Source organism: Sipha flava, unplaced genomic scaffold, assembly GCF_003268045.1.
Source record: "Sipha flava isolate LNK unplaced genomic scaffold, YSA_version1 179_pilon_pilon, whole genome shotgun sequence".
In the NCBI taxonomy this organism is placed as follows: domain Eukaryota; kingdom Metazoa; phylum Arthropoda; class Insecta; order Hemiptera; family Aphididae; genus Sipha; species Sipha flava.
Genome location: NW_020272149.1, coordinates 941714 through 966826, shown reverse-complemented (window position 1 = coordinate 966826; position 25113 = coordinate 941714). Strand labels below are relative to the sequence as shown.

At 27.5% G+C, this 25113-nt stretch overlaps 1 protein-coding gene across 8 annotated transcripts; it reads right to left on the bottom strand.

The window, feature by feature from the left end:
- Nucleotides 1–4961: 4961 nt before the first annotated feature.
- On the bottom strand, nucleotides 4962–24630 carry LOC112680667 (protein lingerer). Of its 8 annotated transcripts, none has more exons than XM_025550831.1 (19): nucleotides 24375–24628; nucleotides 23260–23436; nucleotides 20799–20879; nucleotides 20629–20733; nucleotides 20416–20518; nucleotides 20181–20339; nucleotides 19867–20124; nucleotides 14524–14732; nucleotides 14304–14460; nucleotides 13724–14244; nucleotides 13131–13499; nucleotides 12925–13066; nucleotides 12663–12832; nucleotides 12430–12600; nucleotides 12189–12308; nucleotides 5728–5988; nucleotides 5480–5650; nucleotides 5367–5396; nucleotides 4962–5298 (listed from the first exon to the last, which is right to left on the bottom strand). In XM_025550831.1, the coding sequence occupies exons 2-19, from the start codon at nucleotides 23368–23370 to the stop codon at nucleotides 5176–5178; spliced, it is 3261 nt and encodes a 1086-aa protein (XP_025406616.1). In that variant the 5' UTR covers nucleotides 23371–23436; nucleotides 24375–24628; the 3' UTR covers nucleotides 4962–5175. The 8 variants fall into 8 exon arrangements, with proteins under 8 accessions (XP_025406616.1, XP_025406617.1, XP_025406618.1 ...); XM_025550832.1 differs by having other exon boundaries at nucleotides 5722–5988; nucleotides 12663–12808; nucleotides 24375–24626; XM_025550833.1 differs by having other exon boundaries at nucleotides 5722–5988; nucleotides 20208–20339; nucleotides 24375–24626.
- Between the last annotated feature and the right edge of the window lie 483 nt (nucleotides 24631–25113).

Sequence of the window (25113 nt, the reverse complement as noted above, 5' to 3'; positions counted from 1 at the left end):
ATATTTGATCACATGTCTAAATTTTATAAAATTATGGTAACTATTTAATTCAAAATTAAAATGTTTAATACGTGTATGTAAATATATTGTAAATATACTTATAGCATACATTTTATAAAATTAGGTATTTAATTCAAAATTAATATGATAAATGTAACTTAATTAACAAATTTTGGTAAAATTTATGTCTAAATTTTATAAAATGGCAAAGATAATACTTAAAAAGTTGTACACTTTAATTTTAAATTATATAATTTAGACTAGATATTTTACAATATATTCACATATACATTTTAAAACACTTATTCAAGGGAGGGGGATGAACAGTGCCTGCAGAATCAATCTATAGATATTATAAACAGTAGTCAGTGGAGTTGATACAAAATTAGCAGAATCGATATACGCCCAAAAAAATACTATCAGGGTTTTTAAGTGATCAAATGTTTGTAAGACCCAGGTAAATAATGCAAGATTTAATGATGTGCGCAAAAAAGAAAAAGAAGCGACAGCCCTTCTAAACATAACATTTTATGGAATGAGATTTTTATAAGAGTCTTATTTTTTTCCTAGGTTATAATTAAATCGAACTTTTTCATATAGATTATTTAATTAAAAAACCAATGTAACACATTGACTACCAATAAATCCCAATGAGATCTCAGCTACAATATCTGTCCTCACCGTTTTGGGTTTTTTTGAGTGGTTTATTTTCTTAGGCAATTTTATAAAACGTTATATATATATATAACGTTTTATAAAATTTAAAATAACTACATACTAATGATAGTAGTTTTACAACATGAAAAATACGATGCATACCGATTTATGTAGGTTCAAATAAATTTGGTAAAAAAAATTAATGAAAAACAATATTTAATTATTGAACAAACGATTTATTTGGCAGAAATGAGTTTAAAAAGAAAGTGAAAGAAAAAAGTACGTCAGTGATCTAGTTCATTATATTACATTAATATAAAAAAAAAAACCTACAATAGTATATATAATCTCTGAACTACTCTTATGGGTCTCATTCTATAGAATTAAGATAAAAAAATGATTTTAAACATTATGATAGTTCCATCCACATAATTAAAACGTTTTGGTTTTTTTTTCGTGCATGCATGTGTATACTTACAAGTTTGTGTGCGTATAAGCGAGTGTGTGATGAGGTCTCGTAAAAAACTTTGACTCCGGTGACTCGAATATCTTAATCCAGGCTTGTATATATAATTTTATCTTAATTAGGTAGGTATCACGAAATAAAATAATTAAAATTCAGCGCTTATTTTACATATTTATCTAAACATTTTATATTTTTTTTTTTTTGACAAGATCTCTACTTAAAAGATTAAAAACGAAAAAAAAAATTACGGTCGTTGGTTATAAAAATCATGTTGGGTAGTGATTTATATTTCAAACATATAAAATTCACAAAAGAGTTTAATATCATTAATAAAATACATACGACACACTTTTAAAAACTATTATCTATATTAAAATTACTCATATCGAACGCAAATTGTAAAAAGTTATTAAAATTGAATAATAAAAAAATGTTGTACAGAGTTGTGATTTAATAGAGGGGGAAATTGACTATATATATATATATATAAATGGATTTTAATATATTTGTGATAAAAATACTAAAAAATACTGTACCGATTTTTACGTGGTTTATAGAAAAATGGTCCACGTCGACCGGAAATCTCTCGATAGCTCAATACGACCATTCCCAAAAACTGGATTATACCTAGGTATTTTTAATAAATTAATAACACGAATGAAAAAAAAACAATTATTAATTATTATTGCAATTATTTTTTTGGCACAAGTCAAATTTCATCTGGTTGTATTTTTTTAATTAAAAAACATATGATAGTGCGGTAATCAGGTAATCAATATTAACATTTAACCGTGGTAATTATAATATTAAAAATTCATTAAACTTATAACAAAGATAATTATACATTATAACGACCACATTATTTTCCACAAACTTCTATATGAGAATATTACAAACTATAATAGATAGATAAAATTATTAGATATATTTATTATTATTAATAATTAAAGAAGTCTGTGTTATATTTTTTTTACAGTTTTCTTAAACATGATTCACTAAACATAAAGTATACCCGTAAAGTGCACAGAATCGCATACCTAGTTATAATATACAACCTCATAGAGTGCACAAAAACCCATGGTATTAAGCAATAGCATCATCCCAACCACCTGAAATATTGCTTAACGGCGTTTCCAAGTTTTTGATGTAATTAATAATAAAAAAAATAAAAAAAGGCAATAGCATCAATAATCGTCGCCATTAAATATTAACGTTTATGGTAAGGCCGTACCTCTTCATGCATAACTTATTATTTTTTACCAAAAAAATGATTCTAATAAAGGGCGTCAGAGTACCGAGAAAAATATTTTAAAAAATATTTGAATTAAACTTCCCCTAAAAGTTCATCAAAGTTTAATTTGTGCCAAATATAGCACTATGTACACCAAAAGTTCGCTTTTGTCATGTTCGGCCATCATGCATTGAATATAATAAATAATACATGTTTTATTTGTGACATTTATTTATGCACTCAATACAATATATATTATACTCCATGATAATCATGCATAAGTTCAACGTTAAGTGTGGTATTTTTTTTCTGTAAACAATGATATTCATTTGAAATTTTTATTTGGACAAAATTGAGATTTGTGCACTTTTAGATTTATTTTTATTTTTTTTTAAATAGAATTATAACAAGCCGTTGTTATTTCATAATTACACATTATTATAAATAAAACAGTCACATCATTATAAAACATATTTTATTTTATAATTTTTTAGGATAAAAATAGTAGGTTCAGCAATTGTCAGAATGTTCCGAATTTGAACTTCTATTTAGGATACTTCTAATATAAATTAATTGGTGGTAAAAATTTGAAGGGTTAATTTTTAGAACTAAAAAAAAATAAAAAATAAAGTTTCTACATTTTTAACGCGTGTTGTGTCAAATATGACACATATTAACATAATTATGTTTTTGTTATATTTCAAAAAGTATTATATTTAGAAACACATATTTACTTTTAAAATAAAGCTGACAAAACTGATAATCACGATTTTATTATTTTTAATTTAAAAGTATCAATTTTCCGTTATGATAACATAAAATAAGTGATAACCACTAGGTGACAAAAATATTAGGAGCTATTTAATTTTTATCTATTACAATTTTCCTGCTAGACGAATTTACTTCAAAATTGTTTTTTTGTGCCCAATCTGGCCGTTTACGCAGTAACGTTTTAGCATTATCTTCAAAGCCAAAATTACAAAATACTGATTTTTGCCATGAAATATGCATTAAGAGGTTAAATATATGTTTACATCTAAACCTATATTCATATGAGAATCTGTAATACGATATGATTCTCGGACTATTTATTCAATCATCATGCGATTTTTTGAATTACGAAGAACGTTGCGGTGCAGTTATTGCGTAAAGTTCTAGAACCAACCCATAATACAAAGATACTCATCATCGTTTTTATAAAGATATAATCTATGTATATAATATAGTTATGTTGCCATGGATATCAATCTTTTTTTTTGTTACTCCGATATCAATAATTATAACAATTATTGTTAGCATTTCTCTCTTCTTAATTGTGCTCAACTACTTTTCATAATAAATATTTGTTGCAAAATGCACGAGGAAAAAATCAAACCTCGGTCGTTTGACAAAGAAAATACGCTATGCTTATCAAGAAACAATCATGCGCACGGGAATTATCAAAATACCAACAACATCAATAATTCAAACTGGTCCAAATTATATATAAAATTAAAATACCACTCACTAATCAGCATACAGCCAAAACTACCATACAGATTCATTTGATATTTTGAGAAAATGTACTCGTTGCTACTTATTAATAAGGATCAAAACAATATTGAGCTCCTTTGGGGTGGATGTACACATTTTTCCATTTTTTGGTTACCTGACATAATTTTTATTTTTTGTTTAACACATTGTTATTAATGATTTCCAATTAAGATAAATGTAAACTAATATAGCATTAATAAAAATTGTTTTAAATATTCCTACAGATAGACTTAAAAAATCTTTAATATTTAAATACAACATATAATAAAAACAGCCACACAAAAATGACTTATTTTATAGTAGTTACCAAGACGGTTTAACTGTTTAGTTAAATCTCAATGAGACTTTTGAAATAATATTAAAAAATAAATAGAAAATTAATAATATTACTTCACATTCTGTCAAGTATTTATAAACATACTATTAGTTTAATTATTGTACAATTAATTTAATTATCTTTTCTATCTATGAGCTATCAGCATAAAAAATACTACTTGATCCAAATGTCTTAGCAGTTTATTATTTTATGCCTCATAATTTCACATCAATTAATAATTTCCTTGACTTAAAATAAGAATTACTAAGATAGTAATTTTTAAGGTTTCATATTTTAAATAACCTTCTCAATATAAGTTGTAAACTTAATGCCCAATCATTATTAATGTAATGTTTTATTATAAAACACACATTCTATTATTTCAAAAATTCTAGAACAATTATATGTTCATTCTCAATACAAAGTACTAACACTGAAAATAACCATTTGATTAAAAAAAATATATACACTGTACAGTTAAATTCATTTTTGATACATATAATTTTTATTGAAGGTACTAACTACATATAAACAGATGATTAATACACCCATAGGTTACAAATTAAGAAAAGATATAAAGATGTAAATAATCATATTAAAAACATAATCATTTTTCCCGTATAATATTATTACATTTTCATTGAATTAAACATAAAAAATTATAAAAAAAAAAATTATTATAGGTAGGGAGGGGAGCGTATAATACATTTTCATTTTGTATAAAATAAATGTAAAAAAAAAAAATTAAACTCAAAAAATAAATTATTATAACCTGATTTAATAAACAAAATGAAACATTTTAACATTTACTCAGGAAAAAATAATGATATCTGTGATACTATTGAGTAAATGAAGGGTAAAAGGTTGAAGGCGAAAATGATACTTCTGTATGTTCACCATTCTCCCAAAGGGTAATGCTCATTAATGACTCAGGAAAAGTCATCAAATAGTAAATGCGGACAAGACATAAAGTCAGTTAGAGTTCCAGTAAGGAGTGCTTCCTCCTTGGCTATAGTTTTGTTTAACATTCTTAGTGGCAGTAGGATTTACCGATTGGTTGCGACTCATGTTGCTAGTTCCGTTAGTCAGTTCTTGCTATAATCAACAATTCAATAATTAATCCCAATATTTTATTAAATTTAATTTTTTTCTCTTTTACTTACTCCTTGCCTGTTTTGAACTCTCATGTCAATCTATCAAGAATAAATTTTAACTTCAAATTAATTTTAATTTTAAAATTTGGGTAAGCCAAAATAAATAAAAAATTATTTCAAACCTGATGGTGCAATGGTGCAATATGATGTGGCTGCGGATTACCCGGAGGCAATGGCGAAATAAATACTGGAGCATAGCTACCCCCACTATGATGACCACCGACTCCACCATTATTTAAAGTCACAGAGAATGGTGGTGGAGATTGAAATGATTGTTGTTGTTTGTCATAAGGCTAAAAGAAAAACCATTTAAACTTTAAATGTATGACTCTTCCATGATAAAACAATATTATAATATACTCACACTGACTTTGTTCAATGTTGACTTGCTGGAATACATAGCAGCGAGATCAGATGAATTTGTCTTGACCTGAGCTTGAGATGTCTGTTGACCGGAGACACCAACTTTGCTTGAACTCCCATAGTCATTGGTAGAACCAGTCACAGACGATGAACCCAGAGTTTCGTACACATTGTTGTAACCTGCAGGTGCAGTTGCAGTCTTATTGTATCCGGACATGGTATTGGTAGCTCCTGTGCCATGACTGGTCGCACTTGCTGCGGGCGCCATCTGATAACGAACCGCGTCGGTGTTTTTCAAATGTTTTTTCAGTGTTTCATTTTATTATTTATTTATTTTATATATTAAAATAAACATTCATACGAGTTTTTAACTGATATATTTTTTAACTTTTTTTGAATTAACTAACCCAAAAAGAAAAAAAATGATACATAGATGTAATATGTACTAAATATATATGTATATTTATATATATACACACACATATACACATAATATATAATATAAACATATATATGTATGTATATATAATGTACATATATTTTTAATGATTTTATGAAAAAGGATTGAACAAAATTGTATGCTCCCCAATCCCTGAGAAATTGTTGATTCTATTTATCTAATGCTAAGGAAAGGATGTCAAAATAAGTTTTAACTGGATTAAGTGATTTGGATGATTAAATTCATCAAGTATTTTGTTCGTCCGCTGTGTAGCAATAGATCTAACAAAAAGAAAAAAAGAAAAAATTACAGAAATATGCTTAAGAACCGAAGTTGTAGTAAAAATAATTGGTGATTTTATAATACACACCCTTATTTACATCTTAAATCTGTTTCTTAGAATTGAACCTTAAAATGTGTTAATACAAATATTAAGAAGTTAATAATAACTTATATTATAAGTAAATAGTGTAGGATTAGATTTATTAGATTTACTATATAAAATAAATATTACAAGAATATTATTATACTACAACATAATAAAAACTAACTATTTATGACTAAAAATCATAAAAATATGTAATTTAAAATGTTTTAAATTCAAAAATGTAGTTAATAATTAACAACTTAGATCTTATTGTTGTCATGCACATATACCAAATTAATATTAAATAAAACCCAATTACATTTTAACTGGGTAGAAAGCTGAGCGCAAATGAAACACATTTTAATAATGGATTTTAGTAATTAAAATTATTTTATAATTCACAGTAATATTTATAGTTAATAACAAATAAATATTAATATTTTAAATACATTTTATAACTCTAATTCACTTTATAAAAATGTCTATTAATAGAACATATAATTTATTAATTATTAATCTAGAGTCATTAAATTTAATAAGTTAGTAACTAAATGTTATTTCATATTTAATTAATATAAGATACAAGAAAAACATTAAAAATAATTATAAAAAAATTAAAATTAATAATATTTTATTTAATACCTTTTAAACTTTTAATAAAATTAATCTAATTCTTTGATTTTAAATATAAACACAAGGTTACATAAATCAATCAAAAATAAAATCAAAACATAGCATACAAATTGATTAATATTTAAATAAATTGGTTTCATTTCAAAATGCTACAAGTCACAATTTTAATTTTCTTGTTTTAAAGTAAAAAAATAGCACTTGTAGAAGTATGAATCAAAGGAAAATACTATTTGTGTCTTTGTGAGATATATTTTAGACATTAAAAAAAAAAAATTATATCAAAAACATAGTATAATATAAATTCTAGAACGCTGATATAAATATTAAAATAAGAACTATAATTATGATAAGTTGTTTAAAATAACACTAATTACAAAATACCTAAACACTTAAGATTGAGTTTTTTTGTACATTTTTATTTTTTAGGTGAACTATATACACTATAGACCAGGTGTGCCCAACCCACGGCCTGCATGTATATTCCAACCAGCTCATGACCATTTTATAAAAACTGGAAATTTGTTTAAGTATAAATAAAAATAAAAAATATTATTTTAATAAGTTTTAAAAATTACAAAGTATCTTACAATTTTTAATTTTAATATAAAAAAAATGTATTGAATTTAGGAATATTTAATAGAAATAAGTTAGTGCAAAATTTGGGCTTGTTTTTCTTTAACCAATCTTTCAATATTCGGAGTGAAATGTGTTACGCCAACTTTTAATTTTGAGTAGAAGTGTCCATCGATCAAACAAGATCTTTCTGAACATTTTACGAAATTCATGCGGAAAAAGATTTGATCACAAATATAAATAGAACCAAAAAATGTAAACATACACATTGATAATTCTTTTATATTTAAAAAATCATCAGGAAGGATCTTATAAAAATGTATTAAATGTGTGTTTTTATCTGCAATTTCTTTATATAAATCTTTCAAATGATTATTAGTTTTTAAATTAATAAATTCAAGTAACAGTTTTTTTACCTCGTTTTCATCAGACAGATATGGATTTTCAACTATACGAAATGAATCATATATGATTTGAAGTTCTTAAAATAGTTTCCAAATTTCATTGATAATAGATATTATCATACTAAACATAAATGTCTGCATTAATTTTTAAATTTATTAACCTAAATACCCCCTTCAAAAAAATAAAAATTATAATAAATATGTACCTTTACAATTGACATATTTGCCTTGATGTTTACTTTCATAATGTATTTTAATATTAAATTCCTTAAAAACTGCAATGGTTTTGTAGCATATCAAACACATAGCTTTATGATACTTGATAAAAAAAATAGGTGAGACTCCAATTATAATTGAAAACATGGCGTTCAGTATATGAGACTTTTATATGAGACTTCTTATTAATTAAAATTGAATTTATTATTTTTTGCAAACAAGAAATATGAACTTGCAGTTTCTAATGATGAAAACAAACTTTCGACTAGCATGAAAATATTTAGTACTTAAACACACACGATTAGTCATAAATTCGATAAGTGAACAAAGATAATAAATATATATATATCGTACATTTTATCAAAATGATAAAAAAAAAACCATAAGTATATACGACCCGCACATTATAAATATAAATTTCAAATGTAACCCGCAAGATGAAAAATGTTGGGCACACCTGCCATATACAGTGTTGTCATGAAGCATAACCCTGAAGGGCACAAGTTGAGACTCCCAATTTACAATATTATATTATTTCCAAAATAACATAGCTGAACTTTTTAATTTTTTTAAATAAAAGTTCATGTAATTTTAAAAATAAAAATTGTATTTTAAATTCTAAATTAAAAGTATTGCAAATGTTATTTATAAATATAAAATACCTTCTAAACTGTATTTTATTTTGTTAAAAATAGAATCTAACCTCCCAGTTATAGATACAATATATCAGTTAAAAATTGTGATTAATTATATAAATAAATTATTTATTGGGATAACTCTCCAATTTAGTCTAGATTCAAGTCTAGAGTCAATAAAAATACAAGTCGATAAAAACATTAATATATTATAATAAGTAATTTATATTATATTATTTTAATATAATTAAAAAACAGTAGCAGGATTTTATCATGAAAATATTTTTAAAAAAATTAAATTTTATCAAAATTTTAAGTTATAGAATTAAGTAATTCTAGAAGACACATAAGTTTCAAATCAGATAAATGAAAAAAAAAAAACATTTCCAAACACTGTAATTTCTTTCAGAATTTTTACTAATGATGATTACCTAACAGTAGAGAGATACTTTTATTTTCTAAGTTAAATTTAGTTAAAGAAGAACATAGAAATATTATGGGACAGAAACAGCTGCTTATCAATAATAAGTATCAAACATAAATTATTATCAAATTTAGATTGTGAAAATGATGAGACTGACAGTGAAAAAACTAGAAGGAACTTATTAAACAATATTTAAAATTTAAACATTTAAAATAATAAAATTAAACCAATTTTACATAATAAATTTTTTTATGAGTTAGTTATTTTAGTTTTTTTTTTTTATAAATTGCATTTATTTTTTTAAATAATAATTTATATGTAAACATTTATATATACAATTTCTTATTTTATCATATAATTTTTAATCTGTAGAGTAAATAATAAAAATAGATATTTTACTGAAGTATAGAACTTAATAACTATTAAAAAAATATACATCTCATAAATTTGAGATTTGAGTATTCTTATGAATCAGAACTATTTTGGGCCAAAGAACTCGCATGACTATTTAATTCCTATCAGTGGCGCACACAAAAATTTTTTTTGGGGGGGTACAACCCCTTAACCCCCCCTGCGAGCGCCACTGATACCTATATTATGTATGTTAAGCGGATTATGTTTTAACTTATAATTAAAAAAATTAATATTATTATTATTTATTATTAGATTAACAATACCCAACATTTAAAAGTAAAAAAATTGCCTACTCATCAGTATTAATTTGGAAAAAATATTTAATCTACATTTAATAAATCACTTCTCGCTTGGAACAATTTTTCTAATTAATTTAATTAAAACATACTCATCAATCATCACATAAATAAATTGAAGATTATACATTAATACGTTTCAAATGTATACATTGAATATCACAAATTAATTTGTACTGAACGACTTGCTAACTAATAAACACTTTTGTAATACTATTAAACAAAAACTGATTGTATACACACATACTTCCTTTTCCAACTATTGGCGAAGGAGCTTGAAACCCCTAATAGGTTAATAAAGAAGGGTGCAGAGATAGCATAAATGTGTTACTTTCTAATGAAAATCAGTTGGTATAATTCTCCTGATACTTTTAATACAACAAATAAAAAAAGTAATAAGCAGTTAAGCAATGAAATTTATAATCGATTTATTTAATAAAAACTTAAAAAAAACCATATTGCATTAATAAGTTTCTTTGAATATAATTTATAATATTATTTGTCTTAAAAAGTAGCAATATATTAACAAAAATGCGCCATGAAAAAAAAACTAACAAAATGAAAATAATATGTATTATTCAATTAATAAAACTTGTGTCATTTTTTAAATGTTAAGTCCAAAATAGAAATGTTTTTTTAGTATTATTTTATTTCTTAAGAAAATTGAAGTATGGTACATGAGTACTCCATAGTTAAATTTACCTAATTTACTAATTATTTAATTAACAAGTTTTATAAATCAAATTTAACATATTTTTTTAGCTTAGAAATTTTTTACACAGTACTTTTGTTAACATAAGTCAGAAAGATAAAATAAATTTATTAAAATACACTAATAAATTTTTATAGGCTTGAATTATAAAATTAATCTTTTTGACATTTACATAAAAAAAGTAAGAACTATTAGCTAGATGTTTCCTATGAATTTACTTAAATACTATTCAGAACAACTGTTTTGTTATTATAAGAATAAATTCTACATATTAAATTATTATTAATAACATAATTACATATAACAATTAAATTTATAATTCATATTTTCGAATGATAATAATGGAATTTATTGATGAAAATAAATTTATGCCTTTTATAATATTAGATAACCTAGATCTTTTAAATAATATTATTAGGCTTTAGTGTTAATTGATTCTCATAGCTTAACATTGGATTTATCAATTTCAATATTATATAATAATAATTCAACAATTTTTTATTAGTAATTATAATTTTTTTTGAAGAATAGTTAACTAAAATTAAAAAATCAATAAATTATAACATTATTATTCATAGATGTATTTTATATTACTCCAAAAAAATAGAACTATGAAGTATTAATAATAAAAATAGACAATTCCATTGAAATTTCAGTATAGGAGAGTGAATATTAATTTAAATTTAACAACAATTACCACATTTATAAATGATTTTAAACGATTAATCCAAAAATGATCAAAATTTTGCTAAAATCGAATTCTTGTTTACATTTCTTCATTACTTTTTTTTTGTTTTCTTTTAACCGTATTTGTACTTTCTTGAAGGTCACTAGGAAATTTAAAAAATTACCTATTTATTCCACAATCTAAGTTTGATTTAAAATCTATAATGGGTTCATGAAACTTTTAAAATAATTCCAATGTGCTTTTTTATTTAATACCCAATTAATTTTTTTGAATTAATAATAATGCAACATAATACCTTAATCATAGATTTTTCAAAAGGAAATATTCACTGGAAAAACTTATTCAAAATTAATTATAGAATTAACTAATGATCATTATGATATTAGATCATATTAATTTTGGTCAAAGAAAGCTTATAAATCATTAACATATATTTGTTGTTATAATTTAAAACATTCATGAAGAGTTACTTTAATTGAATTAAATAGACAAATAGTTAATAACTTATTTTATATTATGATAGATGTAATTCATTTAATGAATTGTTAATCCTCAAATTCATCATTTTTTTTCGATCATAATATAAGAAAGCAAAATATTGTTTTATACTAATTAAAACTAATTCTAAGAAAATAATTGTATTAAATAAATTGATTAATTAACTTACCGGGTACATAGTACCATACTGGAACGGATTAGCTGGTATCACAGACTGACCATAATAATATGTATAGCTGGGAGTAATAGGTGGATTTAACAATGTTTGTTGATGAGCCAACGCTCCAGTCTAAACAAATTAAACATTGAAGATAAATAAATAACTAAAAATTTAAGAAAATTTAATCAATACAATATATTTAATCTTGAAACTAAGATATGCCATTCAACATGTTAATATGATAAATTACCTGCTGTGATAATGTAGACTGAACTGGTGAGGCATTATCAGTACGTGCAAATCTTGAATCTGTAAGGGAGGAGTAACCTGCAACATTTGAAATACCAGTCCCAGCTGTTTCTCTTCCAGTCAGACTTGACGATACACTAGGATACATTTGATCAGGTGAATAAAAGTTAGTCTGAAAATTTAAAGTTTATAATTAGAATGGTTTTATTTCTTTTAGAAAATGATAAATTTTACCATATGATGAGGTAACCTTGATTGCACCATTTGTAAGTGTTCATCACTATACATTACAGGATGTGATTGATGATAATATCCTGGAATACCCTGCTGACTCAATATATACTGACCACTAACAATTGGACCAACACCAGGAGGTATGCCTGATAATACACCACTTTTATTGGCTTTTTATAAATAATATAAAACAAATTTAAATTAAATTGATTTAACTTCAATGAAAACCAAAAAAAATTAAATTAAATTTTTAAAAATTTACTTGTTGGTGTAGTAGTTTTAGAAGCTAATAATGTACTTTGTGTTAGTCCAATACTGGATGTTGTACCACCTACATTATTTCCAGCAGAATTACTAGCACTTGATGTAAGCGCATTACTGCTTGAAGATTGAGACTGTTCGTACTAATAATAAAGAATTATTTCACCAAATGTTTTATTTGATTATTATAAGACCAATAAAACTTACTATACTATCTTTAGTAGAATTTGTTGTGGATGTTAATGAAGCTGTTGATTTAGACAAGTTATTTGTATTCGCAGTTTGGTGTAGATTTTGATGTATATTATTATAATTTGAAAATGTTGAAGGTTGTGAGTACATTGATGCTATATTGGAAGCTGTAGGTATAGGATAGGACATTCCAGACGCCTGATATGAATGTCCCGGATTTTGGTAAGTATAAGATGGGAACGGAGCCTGTGCAGCAGTTTGAGGATAATTAGCATTTAAAATTGAATGATTAGACTGAGACAATTGAGGAATGTGAGGATTAGCGCTATTTACACCAATATTGGATGCAGTAGTACCATATAAACTTGAATGAGTAGATATACCCTAAACAAATACACCGAAAACCAAAAATTAACTTTTTTCAACTTTTTTTTGGTCATATTTTATATGTAACATAAATGCTTTAGTCTAATATTTAAAATATAAAAGATAATTATTTTTTGAGTTACATCAACTTGAGTCAACATATTAGCAAATAATAATAAAAATATGATGCCTGTGATGCCTCAGGATATTTATTTTGAGAACTATATATTAGTAGTACATACTTGTGGATTATTTGAATAAACTGAAGAGTTATACATAGATGTTGGTTGTCCAGCGTTTGCTGCATTTACATTTTGGTAAGGATTAACAGCAGCATTTTGTTTAGACAAGTAATCTGCAGGAGGAGGAACTCCGGGGGGAGGTCCAATTTTGGTTGAAGGCTGAGGTGCCTGATTTACTTGAGGTGGTCTTTGATTCTGTATAGCTGCCTGATTAGCCACTGCTGAATATTCAGTTTGAGCCAACACAGAATCTACTTTCTGAGCAACTGAGTCATCATATTTAACAACTGATGGTAATGCATTTTGATCTAGTGAAGGATCACAAAGTTGTGGTGCATCACTAGAAAGATCGACAGCACCAAATGAAACATCTAAGAAGTTAATATTAACACTTGAATCATCAGGTGGCATTTCTACAGCACTTAATGGGATTTTAGATGGGGGAGGTATACGAGCCCGTAAGGTTGGTTTCTTTCCAGGACCCATTGAATTTTCTTCAAATGGCGAAGAAACAAACTCCACTAAAAACAATTAATTATTTAAATTAAATTAAATTTTTAAATGTATAAAATTTAAGTACCTGGAGGATGAGAATTAAATGTTGTAGAAGCAACTGGAGGTTGAGTAACTACTTTTTTCAATTGACTTTCTTGGGTCAATGATGAAAGATACTGCGACTGTTCTGGAGTAAGAGTTTTACTATTAGCAATAGAAACTAACTTTTCTGCAGTCGTATTCTAACAACAAAGGAATATAATTAATTACATAAACACAAACTTTTTTAATAATTAATCATTTACATTTGCAGCTTGTTGGTTAGGAGATTGTACAGCATCGTTCCAATCTTCTACTTCCAAATAGGCATTTTCTTTTGGTTTAGACTCATCAACATCATTGTTTACAGTACTCTCAGCACCACCACTAGGTGTAAATACTTTAGTATCAGCTAATGAACCTGTGTACTCTTCATTGTCCCAGTCTTCAGGAGATGGAAATGTATCCCAATTTTCTAACAATACAATACATTTAATTAAAATCAAAATTAAACAACTTATGCACTAAGAATGGTCCTCCAGACTAGGGGTTTCTGCGTTGGGCCAACCACCCATCCAGTGGAAAAAATCTCTCGGTTAAGAAACTTCAAAAAAAGCCTCGGACATTGTATACAAAGGACTCCCAAACTAAACATGGAAACAGGAACAAAATCAGGAATTTAAGGTTTGGCACATGGAGTATCAGAACACTTTACAAATCAGGGTCAATGAACGTAGTTATTAATGAGATAACTAAATATAATTTAAACATCATGGCTTTACAAGAAATGAGATAGCCAGGAAATGGTAGTCTCAAACATAAAGAGACAACAATCTTCTATAGCGGATGCAATAGACATGCATTTGGAGTTGGATTTATGATAAATAATAGACTATTAGAGAATGTTAAACATTTTGAAGCTATAAATGAGCGTATATGCTATTTACGCTTGAAAATAAAGAAGCACATTGAAACAATATTTAGCTGTCACGCACCGACTGAAGAAAAAGATGGAGATTGGGAGACATGAATGCAAAAATTGAATGGGAAAATATATATAGACCTACTATTGGTAAGGACAGTCTTCATAGTATGTCCAATGATAATAAAGCTCGTCTCATACATTTTGCGATGTCTAATGGAATCATCATAAGCAGCATTTATTTCCAGAGAAAGGATATATACAAGCAAACATGGATACCTCACGACGTGGCAATCAAAAATCAAATCGATCATATAATAATAGATAATAAACACCGTTCATGGTTCAGCAATGTTAAAAGCCACAGAGGAGCAGACGCAGATACCGACCATTACTTAGTTTATATAGCAACTCTTAGTAAAAAGCTATCAATTCTTTGGAAAGAGAATAAAAATAGGAAGAGTACAAATTTGTTAAATGTAGATAGACTTAGAAACCCTTTGGAAATAGCACAGTATAGGAAAAGAATCATTGAAGAACTCTATACTGTAAACGAAAAGGAGGAAAATATAATCTCTAATTACAAAACTAAATGGACAAATATCAAAAACGTTATTACCTCGGCTGCAAAAAATCTCAAAGAAAAACCTTATCACAATAAGAAAAAGCACTGGTTCAATAATGAGTGTATGGAAGCAGTAAAAAAGCGTAATGAGACTCGCATGCAAATGATACACAACCCATCACAAGAAAACCAAGAGAGACATAAACATTTTAAAGAGTTGATAAACAAGACAATTAGAAGACAAAAAAAAGACTATATGAGAAGAAAGCACTCGAAGAACTTGAGGGAGAGAGGAACAACCTGAGGAATTTCTTTAAACACTGCAAATTACTCAAACAGGGTTTTAAACCACAAACACTTTTCTTAAAAAATAATCAGAATGATCTCATTTCGGAACTGAGATAAATCGTACAGCATTTCAGAAAACATTTTGATACACTACTTAATGCGAGTTAAACAAATAACAGTAACAAAACCAAGTATAAAGAACTGACTTATTAAAGAGCCATACTAGAATGCAAGGAGCCTGATCTTACAGAGATAGAGTATATTATCACTAACCTTAAAAATAATGAAGCTCCAGGAGAAGATGACATAAACTCTGAATTACTCAAAACAGCAGAAAAAGACTTAATTATAGAGCTACAATCCTTAATTCGAAAAATATGGCACAAGGAACAGATTCCAACGGATTGAAAAACCGGGATAATTTGTCCAATATTCAAAAAAGGAGACACTGGTATAGTATCAAACTACCATGGAATTTCCTTGTTAGATACAGATAACAAAATTTTACTGATGACGTTGCTAAGATTAGTAATATATGCGGAAAACATCTTCACAGATTATCAAACTGGTTTCAGAAGAAGAAAATCTACGACAGATCATATATTCACAATAAGACAAGTAATGGAAAAATTCTACTCTGATAATGAAGACCTTCATATACTTTTTGTAGATTTCAAACAAGCATATGACAGTATTGACCTTGAACAACTCTGGATAATATTAAGAAATTTTGGTACACCAAAGAAATTGGTGAAACTAGTTGAGATCTGTAACTAACAGACATACTGCAAAGTGTGTTTTATGGAGACCTCTGAAGCATTTGAATGCAACTTATGCAACCGGCTTAAGACAGGGAGACACACTATTTCCGGTTCTATTCAATCTTGTTTTGAACCAAGTGATAAAGGATATGCATGAAAAACAAGAAATGGAATTGATTGAAATAAATACTCTTCTAGCATATGCAGATGATTTAGTCATTTTAGGACTATATTTCTATATTTTTGATAAATACAGAAGAATTAGAAAAAGCTAACCATCAAACTATTTTTAAACTTTTTGATAAATCCATGAATTTGTTATGGCCACAAGGCGTTCAACATGATAGCGGCTTGTTATTTATGTCGGATGCTGCACCGTACATGGTGAAATCAGGAAAGGCAATTCAAGCACTTTACTCAAAGATGGTGCATGTAACATGTATAGTACATGGATTTCATCGAGTGGCCGAAGAAGTATGTTCGAATTTTAACACAGTTGACGAACTTATATCAAGTGTAAAAAAAGTATTTTTGAAAGCACCATCTTGAACTCGTATATTTAAAAATGAAGCTCCTGACATCTCAATGCCACCACAACCGATTTTAACTCGTTGGGGAACATGGTTGGATGCGGCTAAATAATATTGTGAGAATTATGAAGTAATAAAAAATATTTTTAATAAGTTAGATGAAAATGACGCGAGCAGCATAAAAAAATCCTCAGTTTTTTTTTTTAACAACCCAGATTTGAAAGCAAACTTGGCATTTATTTCTTCAAACTATAATTTTCTTTTGATTTATATTACACGTTTGGAAAAACAAAACATAACGCTCTCTGAATCTATTTCCGTCGTAAAAACTGTTAAGGAAATATTACAAAGTCCACAAGGAGAAAAAGGAAAGGCTATTTACAAAAAATTGGAAAATATTCTGTCAAAAAATGAAGGATTTAAAATTATTGAAAAAATTTCCAATATTTTAGAAGGAATAGACAGTTCTATGGAAAATATTGAAAACTTGCAAGTCAACGATTTATAGTTCTATAAATTCACTCCACTAACATCTGTTGATGTCGAGCGTTCATTTTCAAGATACAAAAATTTACTGGCGAATAATCGCCGGTCATTTATGTTTGAAAATATAAAATAAATTTTAGTGACGCAGTGCAATTAATTTCGGTAAGGTTTAAAAAATTGTTAAATCATTAAAACAATATGCATTTATAATTGAAATTTTTGTATTTTTTTTCTCTTTAAAGGCAAGCATAAAGAAAAAATGAAGTATAAGTGTACCTTTATAAATTTGTAATTTCTTTACGTTTTCTACGAAAAATAAAAAAATATTTTAGAGCATATTTTAGCATTTTTGTAAATTTTAATAGAATATATGATAATTTTTAAGGGCATATATGCATGCATATTTTAAGGTTTTTAAGGGCATGAAGTCCCTAGCCCTAGTGATGGCTAACAAATGCAATTACGCAATGAAAGAGATGTTCACGTCGAAATTACTGTCGCAACGAACAAAGGAAAGGTTATACATAACTTATTTGCGTCCAACAGCAATGTACACATCTTTGAAAGAAAAATACTAAAGAGAATCTATGGTCCCATGTTTAATGTTGACCTAGGAGTTCTCGAAAGAAGGAAAAATAAAGATTTACAAAGACTTTAAAATAAATCGAACATCTGTAAATTTCTTAGTAGCAAAAGACTAGAATGGACTGGACATATGTGACGTACAGAAGGATGTCTTATAACAAAAGTGCTCGATGAAAATCTGAATGGAAAAAGACCCATAGGGAGACCACATCAAAGATAGTTCGATACTGTGAAGAAAGATCTGACATAAGTGGATCCTACCTATAACATCAATTTGGCAGAAGATAGAATGCAATGGAGAGATATTGTAGAAGCGGCATTAGACCTTAATGATTTGTTTCAAGCCTAAGAAGAACAAAAATTATACTATAACAAATAATAATTTACATTCATTTAAATAAAAATGTTATGAAATTAACTAAAAATGGGTCTTATAACTATAAAAATTTAGAATTTAAACAGCTTTAAAGTAAAAATATAGACATCAAATCAATTTTAATTTACTATCTGGAATTTGTGTAGCTCAGAAAAAGTCTGAAGGTCCTGCCTTAAAAATTTTACTACCTTCATGTTATTTAACAATTTAGATAAAGAAAATTTTACATTTAAAGTAAAACATTCTTGTTGATATGTTTATTTCTAAGTTGGAATAACCAGAAAAAAATGGATGGACCTAGAATTATTATTTTTATTATCAATAATAATTATCAATCTTATTAATAATAAAATATTCATGAAAAATTCAGAATTAAAATTGTACTTAAACTATAACAACAGTCAACAAATTACAAGTCTGGATACTTAGTATCAACTACAAAAAAATGTTCAGTCATGTGTATGATATCCAATGAAATTATACAAGGAACAACCATTTATGGATGCTAACAAAGAAAATATAAATGCTTTAGTTATACAAAAATAAACCCTAGTAAAAACTTTATTCATTCAAAAATATAGATCCCATAATTTATCAATTGACACATGACAGAAAATAACAAAACCAAAGTATAACAAAATAACACATCTAAACCAGTGTAATGTAAGATATTCATTATAAGCATGCCACAGTGTGTCATGATTATTAATAATAAAATACAAAAAATGTCAATAAGATAAAGTTTTTTTTTTTTTTTGGATACATCTGCAATGGATTAGGTGAGAAATCTTAATTCTAATTCTTCGTCAACTCTGTTTAAGTGTGCATTATTTACTACAAAAAGAGCAAGTGAATTGACCAATATTAAAAATTATTAATGAATAAAATACATATATATATATATATATATAAATCAATGTCAAGTGTCTCATGGCTAGGTTGGGATTAGTGTTCTGTGAAGCAATTCCTAATAATTTTTAGAAAATAGTTTACTAGGTAAGATAGAATTAGAATATTGATAATTATAAAAAGTATGCAAAAAAAAAAAAAATAAATAACCTAAGATAATTAAAAACTAAATTAGTAGCTTTAGTACCTTTCTTTAATTCTTTAGCAGTAGGATTAAACCAAGTATCAATTGGTTGACTGAATCCGCTATTATTGCCACCTCCCGGTCCAGAGTTTCCACGTTCACTATTTTGGAACATACGAGTGCCTCTAGAACGACCATTGTAACGCGGTCCATTCATACCTCTTCTTGAACCTCGGCTATCAGAACGGAAATTACGATTCTCACCACTAGCACCATCTTCAGCTAAATTCTTTTCATTTTCTTTATTATCACGTTCTCTCCCTATAAATAAAAAATGAAATAAATGTATCCAATAAAATTAAATTAAATACACTAACATTTACGAGATTCTCCAAATCGCTGACCTTCAGACGGTCTTGGTCTGTTACTATAACCTCCTCGTCCTCCACGGCCACGACCACGTCGTTCACTAAATCCACCATTATTTTGAGTAGTATTGTTCACAACAGGTGTAATGGTTTCATCCCATTCAACATCTAATTAAATAAATTTTAGATAAATGTTATGAAACAAATTTAAACTCAAAATTATTGCAGTAGAAAATGTACTAACCACCACCATCTGTTTCACCATTTTTTACCAATTCTTCTTTTTCTTTTTTATTCACACTATTGGCTCTGTTTTTCTTTTTTTTGCCAGTGGTGGACCAAGATTCCTGAAAAAAAAAAAATATATATATATATATGTGTGTATATATAACTGGTTACATTGGTGCCTAAGATAAAAACTAAACATAGACAAACACATATCAAAATTTAAACATACAAGGGGTCCTTCCAAAATAGCTTCAACAGTTAATGTCACATCTAAACCATTGTCATGAAGTGCAATAACTGCTTCATCTTCAGTTTTTTGGGTTATTGTCATCACCTAAAAATAATAAAACAATTTAATAAAATAAAAGCCAAATTACATTTAAAATATAATTAACAAACCTGTGTAACTTTTTCTCTCATTATTTCTTCATCAGGTCTTGGATCAGTAATTTTTGCAATTCTTAGCTGCTCAGGAGTTGGCTAAAATAAAACCGTACTTTTATAAATTTAGAATTAAACATTAATTTAGTATTAGATCATAATTATACATTTATAATTAAAATATAAATAAAAAATTAAATAAAGCTTGGGTGAAAAACAAGGATGGATGAATGATATTGCTGTATTGATATTTTAACAAGTTCACTACGATATACTATAGCGGACATACCAATTTTTTCACAGTATGCCTGTATATATTTGGCAGTAGGCAATAAACGCTTAGGTTTTTAAATGGTGCTTTTGTCACATATAGCCAACATTATATCTATCAAATTAAATGTGCTCTGAAATGGTGACATACAGTAATGGAGTTTTGATTTTTACACACACATTTTTATACAAAAATTATTTTAATTTTAGTTTACTCCATTTTTAGTTAACTATTTTTGTTGGTTTTTTTCTATAAAACATTACATTGTGTATTTTATTTTATCATTTAAATATATATAATTATTGGATTATTCTAAACAATTTTTTCATATGGTCAAGTAAATAAGGACTTTGTGTGTACTGATGCTTCAAAAATCACCACCAATATATAATATTGCAATTCGAAATATTAAAATTGGGTATATTTAAGTGAAAAAAATTTATATTTTATTTTAAATTTTAATAAATGTTATGTAAAGGAAAATAAAAATAAAAATATTTTAATGAAAGGTATAAATATTGTTTTGTTGCAAAATATTAATAACCAAGTAAACAAAAGCTGTCTGATATCGTGGATAGACACCACTAAAAATAATCATATAGAATTATATCACAGTGCACCTGTCAGTGACATTCGATACTCATTTAAATATTCAAATTCACTGATAAAATCATTTTTCCTTATTCTATATGTATAATAATATATTTTTATAAACAAAATAAAAAAAAGGTTGCCGCTCCTAACGAAATATCATATGTATTACAATGTTAAGAACACGTTTCCATAAATTTCTTGTTGCAGCGAATGTATTAAACTTAAAATCAATGGAATCATTCATCATGAAAAAAAATAATTCAAGTGAAAAAGGTAGAGTAGATCAGTTAAAAATTTTTACTTAGAGCATTGTTTGGATGATTATGACTGATTTTCAACATGTACAATACATTTACTGATTAGTTGTTGTTGTTTAGTATTGCCAGCCATTAGCAATGATGGTTACAAGCACAAAGGGTTTATTGATGTACAAATCATATTAAAAAATACATTGCAGCTGTTGTAACAATAACATACCTCTTTCTAAAATTATATTAAAATATTGGGTGCATAATTTAAACTAAAAAATATTATTTTGGATTAGTATTCATAAAATGGAATAGAATACAAGAGCTTTATAAACTTGAATTATAACAGTAAATTTTTTAACCACAAAATTTTAATTATATATATTATTATTAATTTTAAAATAATTAAAATCTCAATTCAATTGTTAATAATTAAAATTAGATAACAATATTACAATGACCATATTTATATAATTTAAGAAATACGCGTCTTTAATTTAGATTGAGAGTATAAATAACTATAAACCCAAAAAAGGGTATTTAATTTACTTATCATACTTTCATTTGCAATCACAAACTAAACATAAATCAAATATAATTTATTTTGTTATTTTGGAAATAATAAAATTTACATTTATATTAAGATAAACTTTAATGAAATAAATAACCCCAATTACTACAATAATTAATAACTTGTATTGATAAGAAAAATATAATATTAATATCATTTTTATCAACTTCAATTCATTAATATACAAATAAATAAACAAATAGATCATATCTAGAAATAAATAAATGCTTATTAGGCTTGAATATTATAATATTAGTAAAATACAAATTTTATAATACTCCAGTTTAAGCATTTATTTATTTATTTCTATATACAAACTATTTGTTTATTTAATTATATATTAATTTACGAGTATTAACCATTTACTAATTTTGACTTTAATTATTATTATTTTACTATTTATTTCATTATTAAATATATGATAGAAAAAATATTTTATAATTAATTCATCAAGTTTTTAAGCTTTTTAAAGAGTGCTTCAATAATTATATTCATCAAAAGTAATTTTGGTAATTTATTAATTCCGATAACAAATTAATAATATAATGTATAAATTAAATATAATACAAGGTTATAATGAAATATTTGAATATTTTTATGTAGGTATAGTAGGTATACAGTTTGAAAGTGGATTATATAATTTAAACGCATATATATACACAGATAACACTAAAATATAGGTAATCATTAATACAGCTAAAATTGAATAATGTAAACCATCTAATAATTAAATGTAAAATATAAAAATGTTTCTACAATACCTATAACCCAAAAATATTGAAATTTTTACTCTACCTGCAATTTTTCTGTATCTTTGGTTTCAGCGATCTGTGCTGCTGCATTTGTGTTACTGTTTTTTCCTGACGTCTTGGCATTGCGATTCGCATTACCTTTAGCGCCACTCATTTTGATAAGATTTTTTTTTCAAATACTTCACCTGTTCCTTATATACAACGGTATTTACAAGGGAATCTGAAATAATAAAATATAAAATATGCACTCAAAACACAATTGTTCATCATTCACTGCATAGAAGCCAGGGGGGGGATCAAGGGAAACAATAAAAAAATGTCAAATGGTAGCATAAGATACACGACCCACAAAATACAAAGCATTAAAGCGATATTTTACTTAAGTTACCTCACAGTGAGGCACAACCTTTGGAGAAAATTTGAGCAAATAAGACGCCACTGACCGCCACCGAATCACACGCATAAGCAAGACAGAATAAGAAAAATGAATGTAAATCAACAGCAGCAACCACAGGCGATTAGAAAACAATAACAACACTAAAAAGCAATATGTGATGGGAAGCAACACGAACAACCCGAGAGTACCGAAAGACAAGACACTCTCGCGGTAAACACACACGTCCAAAAATAATTTCTCGAGTATATATACGTGTGGACTATACCGGTGTTGTCGACACAGGGGTAAAAGTGGTGGTGATAATGGTGGTGGTAGTGATGGTGTCGGCAGTGGTGGTGGTGTCGGCGATAGCGGAGGGACACGCGCTAAGGGAGCATATGTACGCGGTTTGGCGCGATAATCGACAGATCCCGATTTATCGGGACAAAAATAGCGAACAAAACGGGACGACGGCCGCGGAAAGCGTGGAGGGGAGCTAAGGTGGTCGTTATGCCGCTCGCGCCGGAGACTGTAACAATGACGCCATTCCGACAGCGAAACCGGCAGATTTTCACGGATGCACGACGGCCAAGACATGCGAACCCGGACAAGCCGTGAATGTCGCCGCCGTAGCAGCGGTTGCTCGTTGTCGTTTTCGCCGCCGCTAGCAACGGGACGACGACAACGATTATTATCACGTTTCTGCGTTGTCGGAGAGGAAAAAAAATATTGGAAAAAAATAAATAATACGTGCGAAACACACGACGCGCGCGATTACTTACCAGAACACGATACACATTTAAAAACTAAACACGGATCGCGATCGACGAGTTTAACCTTATAGTATCAGACTAACATTATATTTCTGTACACTAAAAGTAAATAATGAAATAAAAATACACTGGCTTCGTATGTGTGTGAGTGTGTCAGCGACGCGCGCTCATGTACGTGCGTGCGCGTGCGTGAGTACCGACTGACTTTGCGCGCGTGCGTGTGTTCCTGTGAGCGTGGGTCGGCTATGTACGTGCGTGCCCGCGCGCGGGTAGAACGAGACGGACCGAACAGTTCCGTCGTCGAGCCGACAGTGACACGACGACGTGCGCGGTGGGCGGTGGGTGTATGCGGCTTGTCGTGGAGGAGAAACTGTGTCCGCGCGCCGTTTCTTTCACCCATGACACGCGCGTTCCGCACGGACCCGCACACAACACACCGTCGTGTTGTTGTTGCGGCAGTAACGCGTTAAAAATAATTATAATACTGCCGTCGTATGTAAATATAAATAAATAAATGCTTAGCCTGGAGTATATAAATTAATATCCGCGTTAACGCAACTATATAAGTAACGATTTTGATTGTAAATCTATGTACATAACGTAGTTCAATATCAAATACCATAGCAGGGGCGAGTTTCATCATTAACCAAGGGAGGGGCTAATGGAGGTTTAAGAATTTAGTTAGTTGGTTCTTTAAATCTATATAAAATTTTATATTACAGAATATGTTTTTGAGTCCTTTATAAGT

Bases quoted from the DNA above. Each gene is read 5' to 3' on its own strand.
- LOC112680667 (XM_025550829.1), bottom strand. From the start codon at position 23,370: ATGAGTGGCGCTAAAGGTAATGCGAATCGCAATGCCAAGACGTCAGGA. The intron at 20,340-20,415 runs GTTAGTACATTT...TTATTTAATTAG, and splicing joins TGGTGAAACAGATGGTGGTG to ATGTTGAATGGGATGAAACC. The intron at 14,733-19,866 runs GTACTAAAGCTA...TTGTATTGTTAG, and splicing joins TGCTAAAGAATTAAAGAAAG to AAAATTGGGATACATTTCCA.